The following is a 17054-nucleotide window of genomic DNA, read 5'->3' on the forward strand; positions in this document are numbered from 1 at the left end:
GTTTAAAATAATTTACGCTACTTTGATTTTATAAATAGCAATGATTTCAATGGCTCCTGCAAGGTGGTTATGCCACATGTTCAAATATTAATAATATTCTTAATTATTATTTATATGATTAAAGTATTTAAAAATAAATGTAATTAAATAATTGATTATATTATTATATATTAAAAACATTAATAAACAAATACGGTGAAAATATAGTTTTTTGACAATAATAATGGACTTCAAGATTGAGTATTTCAGCACTTTTTATTCAGTGATGACCCTCATTAAATCATATTTCTGACGAAAATGGTAGGCCTGTAAACTTATTTCAGAAATCTTAAAATGGATACAAAGATTACATTGAAAAACTATTATTTTTAATAGATTTTTATCATCTTGAAGATTCTTATTTGTCATTGTCCCAGTGAAGCAAACATGAAAACAATATCGTCAGAACATTGAATGGTATACAGTTTTGAAACATGATGAGTTTGAACAATATTTCATAATATTCCAGTTTTCACTGTATTTTTAGTAAATAAATATAGCCTTGGTGAGCATAAGAGACTTTCCGGAAAAAAACAAAGGAAGGTTGGTACCAAGGGGCATGGTGAGCTGGAAACTGCTTAGGTCACCTGCCACCGCTTACGTCATGTACCACTGCAAACATCCGGAAAAATCAACTGCAGTAGCCAGTAGCCATTCAACCTGAAGAGGGCAGCACTCAGACGTTTTTACACTGTATATTGCAGAATTAAAACACTTTATACTTAAATGTCAAAAAAGTTCTACCAGAAAGGCCAGAAAGAAAGGAGGTGTAGATAAGACTGAAGTATTTATTTACAAAACGTACAAAAAAAAAACTGAATTAATTTGGCGTAGGCCCAATCCGTAGCGTGGATCTGAAGATTGTAGATACCAGCTAATCCTGCCTACCCCAAAAGAAAGAATAAAAAATTTAATACGCACATTGATGAAGTATTTCTTAGAGGATCCTGTGAACGAAAGATATAAAGTTGAGATAATTAACCAGACATAAAAATACAACATCAGATTATAGCTAAAGTATTAGCTTATATGTAAGGAAAATGGACCGCAGAGCCTCAGAGAGAGAGAGGTCGCAACAGGCCGAACAGTGATAGGGGCCACGATAGGCCGGACAGTGATAGCAGCCACGATAGGCCGGACAGTGATAGGGGCCACGATAGGCCGGACAGTGATGGGGGCCACGATAGTCCGGACAGTGATGGGGGCCACGATAGGCCGGACAGTGATAGGGGCCACGATAGGCCGGACAGTGATAGGGGCCACGATAGGCCAGACAGTGATAGGGGCCACGATAGGCCGGACAGTGATAGGGGCCACGATAGGCCGGACAGTGATGGGTGCCACTATAGGCCTGACAGTGATGGGGGCCACTATAGGCCTGACAGTGATGGGGGCCACGATAGGCCGGAAAGTTACAGGAGCCACAATAGGCCGGACAGTGACAGGGGCCACGATAGACCGGACAGTGATGGGGGCCACTATAGGCCGGACAGTGATGGGGGCCACGATAGTCCGGACAGTGATAGGGGCCACGATAGGCCGGACAGTGATAGGGGCAACAAAAGGCCGGACAGTGATACGGGCCACGATAGGCTGCAGAAAAATCCCCAGCGGGACACAGTGGGAACGGCCCCAGGCATACCACAGATGGAAGCGGCCCCTGCGGGCCGCGAGGGGAAGGCCAGAGAAACAGGCTGCAGAATGAAATGGCAGAATGAAATGGCAGAATGAAATGGCACTTAGAGGGGAGGGGAAGTCACAGAAGACAGGCTAAGTTAAGCCTCAGGTAATAACAATATTTGAGAAAGGGGATATGAAGTGGAGACAGGCTGCAGTTTTTATAACCGTAGCTTAATGAAAACTGAACCAGACCTTAGTTATGGGAGCGCCGTTAAGTAGAATAAATAGAGGGGATTGGAGAGAAGAGCGGAGACAAATTTTTTTATATTTAATCATGGAGAAATAAGGGAAAAACTGGTAATAATTTTTATATAGCGACAGAGATACTCCTGATCCCATATAGTCGTTCTTAGAGTGCTTAAGGAAAATAGTAAAGAAATTAGGTGAAAAGCGAACGTCTGAATGAGACAGATCTCGTGAGGATTCGAAATGCTTAGATTCGGACGTGAATTCCCCTGGACGCATGAAGCCATAGAAAGCTGTTAGGAACAAAGCTTCTAAAAGGACGCTAATGTAACTACAAAATAAACTGTTGCGTAGTGACGTTATTAGCTGTTGTAAGAAGTAATGGGTAGGCGTTTATCATGGGTTTTAACCGATGATTTTGTTATGCCTTTAAGGAGCAAACGCACGGCTGGGACGTTAAAAAGACTTGGATAATCGGGGTTATGATATCTGGCAAAAAACTGAATGCTTGCGAGCAGTTTCCTGATAGAGGATATCTTTAAATTTCGTGTTTCGTTGTTATAAAATAGAAACGAGCAGATGGTTGTAATAAGGATAGGAAAAACTGACAAAAAGTCACAGAGACCAAGCCGATGTATAAGCTTTCAGAGTAGATGGAGCGACGCCTTTAGTGATATAATGTCTGGCCTAATTGAGAAGATCATCAAGGGAGGGATCTAATTTAGCAGAATTTCTGAAAGGTTTGGGCAGGGAGTAGGATCCTGCTCGGCTGATGGGCATAGACGTCTGAAAACCTGAAAACGAAAACGAGAAAGTGCACCCGCTATCATATTGCAGTGACCAGGAATGTGAATAGCTTTAAAGAAAAAATTGTGAATGACTGACTGCCAAGTCAGTCTTCTCAGAATTGACATGATCAGAGGACAATTAGATCTCCCTTTATTGATAATGGCAACTGTGGCTTCATTATCGCAAAACATAATTATATGCTTCCGGGCCAAGCTGCGCCCCAAAGAATACTAGCTATCGCAACAGGATAGATTTCGTGAAGAGCCGATGAGACAAAACCTGATGATAGTTTAGGAAAATCATTAGGCCAGTTTTCAGGGAACCATTGCCCTTTGAAAAAAAAAAAACTATAGAAGGTGCTGCATCTGTGAAAAGTTGTAAATCATTAGATGATTCTGAAACGTCATTATAGAAAAAAAGAGATGCCGTTCTGATTATTTAGCAACAGAGTGCAGAATTTGAGATCGGACAAACATTCTTCGTCTAAGCGAATCAAATCATACAGGTTTTGTACTGAATGAGCTAAAATTAACAGACGAGATATAAAAGATCTGCCTTGGGGGATTATGCTCATGGCATAATTTAGATGACCGAGAAGCGAAAGCATGTCACATTTTGAAACGGTGCGTAGCGACAAAAAGTTCTCCATGATCGATCCAATTCTGAGGAACTTCTCAATTGGGAGAGAGGCTTGCATTTTTTACGTATTTAGTAAGATGCCCAGGAATTAGAGAGATGTTGATGGGCCCACTGTCTTCTCTTTAAATAGGGGAACGCCAACGTCACTAAAGACCTGTTTAAGTGTTTCAAGGACTTTTTAGGAGAAGGAAAATCGACAAGCAAAAAAATCGTCCAGTAAGTGCAAGACGAAGGGGAGCTTACATATGTTCATCTGGATCCAACACAGCGCTTCTGAGAGGTATTTGGACTACTCTGGCATCCGAACGCAAGTCTGACTGCAAAGTAAAATTCTGCATTACATTTGACGCCAAAAAGAGCCCAATCAGAGGGATGAATTGGAATAATTTTAAAAGCATCCATGATATCTGCTTCGTTAACACTAGCAATAGATTCAGAATGGGGAGAAGACATGTTGAAAATCAATTGTTTTTTCCCTGAATATTTGCGGGTAGCAATTCCAAGCGAATTAACCCTAAAGGGAATAAATGGAGGAGAAGAGAGAGGACCGATTACATAACCTTTATTCAACTCTTTTTCGAACAAAAAAGAGACCACCTCTTTTTTTCATTGAGAGCAGACTGTAAATTCTTTGCTACGAAAGTAGTAGAGAGAGGGGAAAGAACTCCTACCCGAAACCCTTGAGAAAGGCCAGTAATTAAGAAATCCACAATCCTCAGGTTGAGAAAAGAGATAAGAAGAGAGTACTGAGACATTTATAGGAGTGGATGGGTGACCACTCAGAATTTTTTCAGAGTAGAGACTTTCACTCCGGTAAAAGGCTTGAACAGCCGGTGGCAAACCGATTTCGGGTGTGGATCCTTGCAAAAACTACATATATGAGCAAATTTTACAGTTAGGGAAGGAACATACAGATTCATTGAAATTATTGCATAAAGTAGAATTTCACCATTGAATTTCATAATGGGATGCCCTCTAGCATCTGACATTTTGCTTACTTCTGCAGGACCATGGACAGCGTCTGTACTCTTGTCTATTGTAAGTCTTAGGGCAAAAAGGTGCAGTGACCGTGCGAACTGCAGATGGGACATGCCAGTATTTTCTGGCCTCTGAAATGACGAACTAAGAGTTCAGTATCCGTGATTGTAATGAGAGATGCAGACTTTGCGGGGAGGGATTTATGATATTCGTAGAATAGCGTACCACCATACCTTTGATTGAAATCTGCCATCATGGCCAAATAAAGGTCTAATTCCTCTCTGCGTTTAGGAAACACTTCACATAAGACATCTCTGTAAAAACAGAATGAAATTACGAATTTACCAAATGAGAGGTTCCGTTGCAGTCTGGGATCAGACGTCTTGAGGTAAACTGCCACGACGCCACAGTCGACCATTTGAAGGTCTATTGCAGGTGAAGGAAGCAGCAATGAAGCTAGATTAATGTCTTTTCCTTGAATAATATTGTGGCGAGTGGGGCGGGGCCGAGAGGCGTGGGAACGAGGAGTGAGGCCAGGTGTAGTGATTGGAGATGAGCTACACCTGCGCCCCACCGCCAGTATCGAGTCCCACGTAGGAGATGGAAGGATATAAAACTGGAGTGACGACCGTGAAGGACGAGAGAGGACCAGGCCTGGGATATTATTTTATGTGTTTGCTTTTTATTTGTGCGCGTCAGTCGCCGTGAGGGGCTGACGCGCTGTTTTGTTTATTTTTGAATTATTAAAGTATTTTGATTGTGCGCCGGTTCCCGCCTCCTTCTTCCCGATGATTAGGGAGTTTATATTATTACAGTGGTGCCGAAGCCCGGGAGAAGGAGGGACGCGCTGCTGAAGATCCCTCGCCGCTGTGGTGAATCCGCGGTGCCCTCGAGCAGGCGAGGTATGTGCCGCCATGGACGCTCGAGTGGGTGGGCTGGAGCGAGTTGCCGGGGACGGGCGAGCTCGCTGCCGACCGCCCACGATATGGAGGGGCGGCTGCCGTCCGTGAGGGAGCGGAGGAGTCGGCGCCGTTCGCCAGGGGGCCGGAGCCTGCCGCCTCCGTGACGGAATCCGGAGGGGCAGGGAACGGGGGACTCCTGCCGCTGCCCAAAATCGGAGGAGCCGTCCACCGGGCGGCGGAGGAGTGTCGTGCCGTCCGCCGAGGGCCGTCCAGTGCCACCGCCGGTCACCGCGGAGGAGATCACCCAGCCGGTGGAGGGCCGAGCAGCAGTGCGTCTGGGAACCGGAATTTTTTATTTTTTTTTCCTCTCTCCCCTCTCTCGTCCTTGTCGCTCCTCCTTCCATCTCCTTTTCTCTCGCCTCGTCTGTCCTACCCCCAGGTTCCTGCAGGTCCTCCCCCCCGGAGGGAGGGGGGGGGGTGGGAGTAGAGCGCAGTCTCGAGGGTACCCCCCGGCCTGCGAGGGGCGATGGGGGTATGTGGCGAGTGGGGCGGGGCCGAGAGGCGTGGGAACGAGGAGTGAGGCCAGGTGTAGTGATTGGAGATGAGCTACACCTGTGCCCCACCGCCAGTATCGAGTCCCACGTAGGAGATGGAAGGATATAAAACTGGAGTGACGACCGTGAAGGACGAGAGAGGACCAGGCCTGGGATATTATTTTATGTGTTTGCTTTTTATTTGTGCGCGTCAGTCGCCGTGAGGGGCTGACGCGCTGTTTTGTTTATTTTTGAATTATTAAAGTATTTTGATTGTGCGCCGGTTCCCGCCTCCTTCTTCCCGATGATTAGGGAGTTTATATTATTACAAATATTTTGTCTTGTTAGGGGTGACACTGTTACTGCAATGGGTGAAACGAAACGCCTACCGAATGCTTGTGCTGGAACTGCAGTAGATAGATTATAATGTGACAACGATGGTGGGGCATTGATGTCCTGGCTTGAAGTGCTAGCCGACTGGTTAGATGCCTGTAATCCAGAGGATGTAGGGGGGCACTTATTTGGTTTTTGGATCCGAAAGCAAGATGAGGAGCCGTAGGGAAGACTGGACTAAAGATGGGTGGAGTAGAACCTGGAGCGCAACCGGCGCAGCATTCTCGAAGATAGCCATTTTGGATTCTAGAACCTTAACAGTATCTGAACAGCCTGAATAAGTTGAGCATTGGCATCGATAGCACTGTAATTGGTCGGAGGTTGCGATGCCTGTGCGAGTGTCATGTGTTCCTTTACTGGGCAGGGAGAAGAAGATTTAGCTGGCCTCTTCCTACCAGTTGTTTTGGATTGCCCTGACGTTGCCGAAAATGACTGAGCTGTATCTGCAGGTGAATCGTGTGGGGAACCCAGCGTGTTAAATGCCAGAATGACCAGATCATCCCTTGATAGATCTTGGTTAATAGGAATGCCGGCAGCCTGGAGTGTATTTATAATCTTTTCTGAGGACCACTGGTCCATGGAGAATCGCGGTTTTGTAGACGAATGCTACGCCCGGTAGCCGTCGGAGATGGTAGCACAATATCGTCATCTGATTCGGAGTAATCACAAACTACGACAGGTTGCTGTGACATTTGGTTAGGATGAGACGCTGAATGACAGCGGCAGTATCTGCAGAAACAATGAAATGCAAGTAGTGCGTTTTTATATACCTTGTGTTGAGATCCGATTGGTTTAGACCTTAATTGGCACTTAATGTGACGTGCCATTTAGTCTTCCTAGTAGAACTTACGCTTACCCTTCCATTTACAGATCATTAACTAAAAAAAGTTAGTTTATGGTTTAGTTACCCTTTAAATTACACTTTAAGTACTTATTCAGAAAAATGCTTCTTCAGTAAAAAAAAAAAAAACATACAAATTACAAACACAGGTAAATAAAATGAAGCGCATACAGTAGTAATTATAAATAAATATTTTTTTTACTGCTGCAATTATGTTAGAAACATTGTATCGTGATACAAATGCCAACCTGTATTCGATGCACACTTTTTAAACCGATGCATTGCATCATTCACTTTTAATGCTGATGCACTGAGCGAATTGGGGAATCTACCCATTACTTGAAACTTTAATAATTAAACAAAAAAAATTCCCATGAGGTTAGAATTTAGTGGTATTACTATACTTTTGGGAACATTTGTTCCCCATAATATATGGTAATACCAGTACACAAAACACACACATTCTCTGAATATGCATTTTATTTTCTATGATTTAACCGTTACTGTATATAAAGCGACCTATAGTGTATCGACTGTACCCCCTTTACCACCTTGTATATATGCTATAATCCTTTTAACATTCATGTTAGAAAAAATTTCCTTTAATAATAGACAGTTGAAATATCACAAATATGATTATTTGAACAATTAGCGTAGCATGTGTGTAAATAAAACGGTTATTCCATATATGTAGTACATTTTTACAGAATAAAACATAGTAAATAAAGTGGAATGATATAAATAAAACAGTATAGTTCCATTAAACAATGTAGTTCCTCAGAAACATTTGTGGTTCCAACAAAGTAGCTGCAGAGCAACAAACAGAGGTAAACTAAGGTGTTTGTTTGTTGTGTAACTTACAACAGCTTTAAAAACGGCTCAACCAATCACAATCAAGGAAATATCAATTTATCCTATTATCATAACACTGTACAATTTAACAGCATGTGAAGCAATAGGACACCAATCTGAGTACTGAGACTACTGACATACTTGCACGTTTCTATGCAATGACATAAAGTAAGTTTAACGATAATAAATAAAGAATAAGCTTTTCGTTGTGGAAAGAACGTGATGAAATAAAAATCTCACCTTTTGCCGATATCTTAGGTGTGGAAAGCCACACGCATTTCAAATTTCCCATGATCCAAGAAAACACTAATATACATGTGGAGCAAAAACCATGGTTTGGGGTTCTTGTGTACACATTATTTCAGCTGTACACATCTTAAATGTACTCAGTCTACCTAAAAAAAAGATTGAAGGTTCACGTGTGCCTCTGTAGTCTTATAGTCCAAAACTGCAGGGGCGTAGATTACGGGGGACGTGTCCCCCCCACTTTTATCATCACAGAAATTCGTCCCTCGCACTTTTTCGGGAAATGTGTTAGTATAGAGGTTTTCAATAAATGGTGTGAATAAATATAGATTTAAACTCAAAGAGACAGGATAGTCTACGCATGACCTGATGTTTTTCGGACCGAGAAGGCGAGATGAACATCACAGAGCGCGTGTGTTTCATTCATACTCGAAGCCGGAGGGTGCACTCGCGCACAGGAAACTCCTAACATGGACAACAGCTTCCAGCTATCGCTGCATGAAAACAGTTGTTTTCGGTTTTGTTTTTTTCAAGTCCAAAAAAATCTCCAGCAGGTGACAAAGTATATGAACAATGCAGTGCTAATTGACATAGCATTTATTGCAGTATATAAACTATTCTGCCTTATTATGTGATAACAATTGTTTGTAGTATAAACAAATAATTATTATTTGTTATTGTCCAGCAGTTTTGCAAGAAAACTGAAACTAAACTGAAATCTTCAGAGTTTCTAAGCCAATTAAAATCTAGAAATTAGAGAAAAAATCAGAAATAATTCTGATATTCTGATTTGCTGCTAAAAAAAGAAAAGAAAAAACTCTATGATAATGTCGAAAACAGCAGAGTATAATTTTTCAGGTTTCTTTGATGAATAGACAATTCAGAAGAACAATTTATCTGAAATAGAAATCTCTTGTAAAATTGTCTTTATCATCACTTTTGATCAATTAAAAAAATCCTTGCTAAATACAAGTATTAATTTTTATCATTTATTTATTTAAAAAAAAAAAAATGCTGATCTGTGGATCCTTCAAATTATTCATCCAAAAATGCTGAAGAAAATGTACTCCTCTGTTTTAAATATTGATAATCAGCAAATTAAGAATGATTTCTGATTAATGTGACACTGAAGACTGGAGGAATGATGCTGAAAATACACCTTTGATCACAGGAATACATTACATTTTTTTAAAAATATTCAAATAGAAAACGGTTATTAATAGTAAATATATTTCACAATATTACTGCTTCTGCTGTACTTTGGACGAAATAAAGGCAGGCTTCGTGAGCAGAAGAGACTTATTTCAAAACTATTTTAAAAGATTTTAAAAATCTTACTGTTAAAAAACTGTTGACTAGTAGGCTATATAGATTACAGAAATTTTATATAATAATGTTTTATATATATATATATATATATATATATATATATATATATATATATATATATATAAATATGTGTGTGTGTGTAATTTCTGTCCCCCTCACTTCTGAAAAGATGGCTACGCCCCTGCATAACAGCGTCCAGAATATAAAATCTTTATTATATGAGAGCCCACTCCTTTGGTTGAAAAGCAACCCTACACATGGATGGTCTCAGGATGCTTCACTGTTGGCACAACAAAGGACTCATGGTAGTGTTCACCTTGTCTTCTCTGAACAACCGATTTTCCAGATGCCATAAACATTGAGAAGGGAGCTTCATCAGAGAAAATGTGACACTCTGGGACGACCTGAAGTCTTCTTCACTTAAGTTGAACCTCTCTCCTTGAAGTTCTTGTTGATCGAGTAAAAGGTTCTGAAGATTGACAGATTGCTAATAGAAATAAAGCTCCATCACACGTTCTTCGTTGTGCTTATGTGATGGACACTTTACCGTAAAACTGAAAGAAACACAAAAATACAATTTACAAAATAACATGGACATTTTCACATTCACAAACACCCATTTACAGAATTAAACAACAAAATAAACAACCAAATTATGTCTTTGAAGAAAAATGTGACTATGCAACCTTATTAGCCGTTAGATCGCGCTATTTTTCAGATTCAAACATCAATCTCTAAACCTCTTAATAACGACCAACTTTTAATTAAACTAAAACAACATTATTGCAGTCATTTTCAATATGAAATGTATAACTTACTGTCGTATCTACTCCAAGGATTAGGGCCGTTTCATAGTCAACGCATCTTTACGCATACGCGTCCCCGAGGCTACGCATCGTTATGCTTCGCTGCCATTATGCGTCGGTGCGTAGCCAAATGTGTCGTCCTAGTTTTTGATACACGACGCGTCGATTCACGCAATACTATGCGTTGTCGGTGGGGGTGACATTGCAAGTATTGTACATTAATTCAAGTATATTGTGTTTACAGAAGAAGAAGGTTTGAATACAATGGCGGGCGAAGAGGAAAAATTATGCGAACTTATACGTATTCATCCACATTTATACGATAGTTCATCAGCAACAGAATACACTCCTCTTCAGTTGCTATTGTGATCTGAATATCACGCCACCCGACTCTACTAATATCACCCGACTCTACTATCCCCTGTTGCGTGAGCGGTGTATTGCATACACGCATCGCCCGTGACGCTTGCATTCACTGTTTAGACTATGAAAGGGAGCGCGTCGCTCGCGATGCTTGCTCGCGTTTCTCGCGTTGACTATGAAACGGCCCTTAGACAGCATCCAAAACGGAGATCACAGAAAACGACTCTTCTTCTATTGTTTTACGTGCTTCCTGTTGCGTTCTATTGAGTACTGTAATAACGTTTTTCACCAAAAGGTGTCACACATGAACTATGTATACTAATCAAAATGAAACTAAAGAAAAAACTAATACTGCACAGAACACTAAGGAGCCCCACATATAACATGCAGGGAAATAAAATAGTAGGCTAAATCGTGTGTACGATTTACTATTTCGTTCCCTCGATTAATAGTGCGCATGATTCACTAATTCGTTCCCTCGATTAGGTGAATCGTGTGCACGATTTAGCAAATCGAGTGAATGCAATAGTAAATCGAGAGGACGTTTTAGTACATTGAGGGAAAGAATTAGTAAATCGTGCACACAATTTATACATTTTTTTCTTGCATGTCATGTGTGGGGCTCCGTAGAACACAGAGCCAGTTAAACTCTTTTTACACAAAGAACAAAATTAATGTCTCACATCTGCATGACTTTTGAGGTTTAGGTTTCTTTAAGTGTGATGACAGAAGAAACCTCATTAATTCTGTTCATTAATTTATTACTTATTATAAATTTTCACTGGTTTCAAGTAGCTGCTCGCATAAAATTCAAAGCATTAATGTCTGCCTACAGAACCAGCACTGGCTCTGCACCCCTTTACCTAAATTAATTACTTCAGACTTATGTGCCCTCTAGAAGCTTGTGTTCTGCAAGTGATTGGCATATCATTGTGCTATCTCAAAGAGGCTCATGTGCATATACCTACCTTCCTACGTGAACTGCGTTAGGCTAACCAAGACTAGTCATTTACACTTATATATTGTTGCTCTTTTGTTAGTTTTGACTGCTTCTATTATCCTCATTTGTAAGACGCTTTGGATAAAAGTGTCTGCTAAATGAGTAAATGTAAATATAACACTGATCACAATTAAACGGACTTCCAGTTTTCTAAACCTTGTCACACTGAGGAACCCTGCAATTTCTTTCCAGAATGAGTTTGCAAATGACGTTTGAAGTCGGTGTGATATGCAAATCTCTTCTCACACTGATGACAGGTGTAAGGCTTCTCTCCGGTGTGAAGTCTCATGTGACTCTTTAAGTTTCCTTTAACTGTGAAATTCTTTCCACACTGAAGGCAGGTGAAAGGTTTCTCCCCAGTGTGAACTCTAATGTGAATCTTAAGGTTTCTATTGTTTGATAAAGTCTTTCCACAGTGATGGCACATGAAAGGATGCTCTCCGATGTGGGTTATTACATGATTCTGAAGGTGTTTATCATCTGTGAAGCTCCTTCCACACTGATGACATAGAAAACAGTTCTCTCTTGAGTGAATCCTCATGTGGCCAGAAAGATTTACTTTAAGCCTGAAGCTCTTATCACACTTATCACATGAGAACGGCTTCTCTCCAGTGTGAATCCTCATATGCTCATTAATTGTTCCTCTATGTGAAAAACTCTTTCCACATTGAGGGCAGGTGTACGGCTTCTCTCTGGTGTGAATTCTCATGTGGCTTTTAAGACTTTCTTTTTGAATGAAACCTTTTCCACAATGTTGGCAGCTGAAACGCTTTTCTCCAGTGTGAATTCTCATGTGGACATTAAGGTTTCCCTTTTCAGTGAAACTCTTTCCACACTGCAGGCAGGTTAAATAAACACTGGTTCCATTTTTTTGAGCACTTTGCTGTGTGAAAGTCTGTAAGCAGTTAAAAGATCTTTCTCCATTCATGAAATCATTTTGTTTCTCAACCAGATCTTTCTCTTCCTTTAAATCATTCCATTCTTGACTCTCCTCTTTTGGCAGCATCGAGTCTAAGGCAAAAAAAGACACATAAAAGTTAACTCCAGATTGGGCATTAAAACAAATCTACTAAGTTACAAATCTCAAAGTCCACTCCAAAGGGAGATATTTCATTTTCTAAAAAAAAAAAAAACCTTTTCAGGAACTACAACAAACAGCTCGTTTGGACTACAGCGCTGTTTTCCAGGGTTTTGTGATGTCACAAAGCACCCCATTAGAATATAATTAAAATAATTCCTGCGTACATAAATTTGAATGGTTTGGGGGTGAGGAGGGGCGAGGTCGTGGTTAGAACACTTGGTTGAGAGCATTAGTGCTTCATGTTTTGACATACATAAAGTAATTTATAAAGAACTATTAAAATCGACAGCAATGCAGATTTACAGTACCTTTTGAATTTCAGAACTTTTGAAATAAACATTACATTATTACCGTTGCACTGATCTGTACATAGTAAATGCAGGTATTTTCAGCTGCTGGAGGGTGTGCCCGAAGCGTGACCGTAGTCAGAAAAGCAGAGAAAATAAATAACATTTGCTAACGGTCAGCTTACTGTTGTCATGGTACCAAAAACTCAGTATTTGGTACCGATCCCAGTGAAAATCCACGGTTCTCGGTACCAATTTCGGTAACCAAAGCGAAACACAAAAACATATATATATATTTTTTTTTACTATACTTTTATTAAATCCAAACTGTGTACATATTTAATTGTAAAGGGCTTTTGGATATTAAAGCCAAGAATAACAACTAAGTAAAAAATAATAATAATAATAAAATAAAAGCCCAGAACTGCTTTTCTGACTGATATGACACAATGTTAACCATTGGTACATTCTCTAGCACACATATTTTAGATTAAAAATGTATTTAAAAGCATCTGGTGTTTAAAAATCTAACATAATTTTTACCCTGATAAAAGTTATAGGAGCATTAAATAGTTAATAAAGAAACTTAATTCTAATGCTCATTATATTGGCTAACAATGAACCACTCTAATACCAGCGTTAATTTGAATCCGACATCCAAATTAAAATATTTAATACTATTCATAAATAGTTTCCCACAGCCTTGCTCTTGCATTTAAGATGGCAAATTCCTTCTCTGCCATCAGGAGGAGCTTGTAGAGTGAGAGAGATAGAGGTTTCCCCAGTAAAGGCTGCAATAAAGCAAGCGCCGAGCCTGCACACACAAATGCTGCTCAGGCATTACAGGAATGATGAAATGAAAATGTCATCCAAAATTTTCTGAAGACAGTCGGATTCCTTCAGAAATACAGTGATATATAAACATTCAACTTTGACACTCATGTTTATTCAACAAAGTCAAAGCCTTTTGGAAAATGTGTTTGTGATGAAATCGGTTTTGATATTGTGGCTAGTGCCACAAATATATGCTAGAACTTTTATTTTATCTGGGTGTCTGTCTTTAAAGTATTTTGTTAGTTTGGTGTGTTTCCTCCTTTTGATGTTGCCAAGTCTCAGTGCTTTTATGAAGAGAGCGCATCTACGCACCTCTCGGATAGTGCATCAAGAACCGGTTTGACCGGGTACTCGGTACTACCAGTACATACCGACTTGGTACTCAAGTAGTGGGTCTTCTGACAACACTAGGTTGCCTGTTACATTACAGTACATAAAATTTCACTTTACACTAGGGCCGGGACTTTAACGCGTTAATTGAGATTAATTAATTACGCAAAAAATAACGCGTTAACTAAGATTAATTAATTACAGAAAAAAAATTCCCGCATTTTTAATAACGTATTTTTGCACCGCGGAACGTTTCTCACTGGATGAGTTTCCGCAGACCGATTATACTGGAGCACCAACTAGCGTTCGCATATCACTGCAGCACACATCGAGCCTCAAGTATCACCTCAACGCAAAACATATAGCTGCTAGCGTGGACTTTACACTTTATGTTGAACTATGTATTATTTTGTTGGTGCAACAGTTTATGTTGAACTCGTTATTGTTTTGGCCAAGGTTATTAAGAGTTGGACTTAGTATGTTATGGCCTCTGAAGCAACAGAGAGATGTTTTCTAATAGTCAGGGTTTCCAATGTTCTGAATGTAATTGACAGTATTGTGTATTACTTAAACACTTTACAGAAGGTTCCAGCACCTATAAGCTTCCTGAATTTCTGAAATGTACTATTTCTAAATTGTTTCTAAATATGCTATTGCTACACTTCATGGCAAAAATTGCACTGGTCTGCTAGACTTGGTTGAACAAAAATAAACAATATTTTGTTGCTTAAGCTTATGTATTCAGTCATTATTCAATGGTATAATATAAATCCATGTGAAAAAAAAAATTACTTCTCACTGTTCTCAGGTCAAATATTTAGCTGCGATTAAAATGCGATTAATTTCGATTAATTAATTACAAAGCCTCTAATTAATTAGATTAATTTTTTTCATCGAGTCCCGGCCCTACTTTACACATAAACACAGTAGGAGAGATGACTGAGGATGATGGCAAATGATTTGTAGATTTGGCACCACTGACAAAACTTCTAATCTTATCAAATGTGTGGTAAGTACTGCAGCTCCATATAAACAGAGTATGTGTGATCACAAATCTGGAAAGTGGAACTGAAACTACAAAGTGATCATACACTCAAAAGCAGTTTCAATGGCAGGCATAATAGCGGCTCCCTGATGGCTGCAATTTATATAGGCCTACAGTTAGGGCTCTGCAAAAAATCGAATGCGATTTTCATGCACATCTCATCAGTAAAGACGCTCCTTTTATTAGAAGTATTATCTCCAGCACATGTGTTCAGATCAGGGTTGCCAGGTTTTCACAACAAATCCTGCCCTGTTGCTTCTCAAAACTAGTCCAAACTAACCCAATCGCGTTTCCAGGAGGTTCCCCGATTAAAAATTGCTTTCTGGGGTTAAAATATAAGTTTTATGGCATGGTTCCCTTGGTAAAATTCGCATTTTAGCGGCTAAATATCACGTTATTTGTATTAGGGTCACTTCGACCCGCGGACATGAAAAACAACCACAGACTTGGCAACACTGGTTGGCATTTACTACAACGAGCCGTAATTCACTGACAAACTACACAAAATCAATGTTAAAATCGGTGGCGATTCTTTGTCGATTTTGAAAGCGATTTTGTGTTAGTTGTTGGTAGACTACGGCTCTGTGTAGTAGCAGCTGCTCCACCTGAACCAGTGTTGCCAAGTCTGCGGTTGTTTTTCATGTGCACGGTTTGAAGCGACCCCAATACCAATGATGTGATATTTAGCCCCTAAAATGCGAATTTTACCAAGACAACCATGCCAAAAAAAAAAGTATATTTTAACCCCGGGAAGCAATTTTTTTTTATCGGGGAACCTCCTGGAATCACGATTAGTTTTGGACTAGTTTTGAGAAGCAACTGGGCAGGATTTGTTGTGAAAACCTGGCAACCCTGATCTGAACACACGTGCTGGAGATAATACTTCTAATAAAAGGGGCGACTTTACTGATGAGATGTGCATGAAAATCGCATTCGATTTTTTGCACAGCCCTAGTACTGAAACACCATTTAAGCTGCTCGCCAATCACATTGCACTGGGACAGCTAACAAATCACATCACACTTCGTTTCAAAGGCAGGTCTTCATCAAACCCAGAACTAAATGAGCCATTTGTGCCAAGCTGGGGAGAAAGGCATTGTAATAATTTAAACAATTTAAAAAATAATGTTTTTCGAACCGCCAAGAATGAGTGCATATTCTAATACACCCCAAAACTTTGTAAAAGAGCATAATAGGACCCCTCTAAGTAAAGCATCGTTTGTTATGGAAAAAAAAGTTTAGCATTGGGCCAAAAATAAGGAAATAATGGTTATGAACAGAAAATTAATCAAAATAATCGTGACTAATTTTAGACAATTAATCATCAGCCAAATTTCATAATCGTGACAGCCCTAAATATAGATGAATGGTTTTCATTATTTTGAGTTCAGAAGCTCATGATATACATTTCTGTAGAGGATGACATTGTAATAAGGACTAAATGAGAATAAAAACCAACCTGTTTGTTCCTCAGTGTCTTCTTGTTTGATTCTGAATGTGTCTTCAATCTTCACGTCTTCACTCTCCTCTTTAATAAACTCCATCTTTATAAAAGTGTGACCTCAGCTGCTTCACCAGGAGTTTTTCTCTGTATTTGGATACACTGTCATGTTTTAAATGAGAATATTTTACAGAAAGAAAAATAAATCCAAACTAAATCTGTAGGTGTGTCTCAATCAGCTCCATAGTTCTACTATCACTGCAAAGGAACACTGCATATTTAGTTACTTTTTTTTATATTTGGTATTTAATGATTTGAATATTACTTTAATAGATTAAGATGTAATGAAAACATTTGTTATTGTTTGTCATATATGTTTGTGTTTTCTTTGCTCTTGTATGTACACGTTGCATTCGTAGCACTGTGACCAGTGATGTATAATATAGATATAATATATAAT

General features: G+C 39.6%; 1 protein-coding gene across 1 annotated transcript; it reads right to left on the reverse strand.

Moving 5' to 3' along the window:
- Positions 1–11178: 11178 nt before the first annotated feature.
- Positions 11179–16752, reverse strand: LOC127971818 (gastrula zinc finger protein XlCGF7.1-like). The gene is made up of 2 exons (XM_052575059.1): positions 16613–16752; positions 11179–12587 (listed from the first exon to the last, which is right to left on the reverse strand). Exons 1-2 carry the CDS (start codon positions 16695–16697, stop codon positions 11737–11739), a joined length of 936 nt encoding a protein of 311 aa, XP_052431019.1. The 5' UTR covers positions 16698–16752; the 3' UTR covers positions 11179–11736.
- Between the last annotated feature and the right edge of the window lie 302 nt (positions 16753–17054).

The sequence above is a fragment of the Carassius gibelio genome, chromosome A4 (assembly GCF_023724105.1).
Source record: "Carassius gibelio isolate Cgi1373 ecotype wild population from Czech Republic chromosome A4, carGib1.2-hapl.c, whole genome shotgun sequence".
Taxonomy (NCBI): domain Eukaryota; kingdom Metazoa; phylum Chordata; class Actinopteri; order Cypriniformes; family Cyprinidae; genus Carassius; species Carassius gibelio.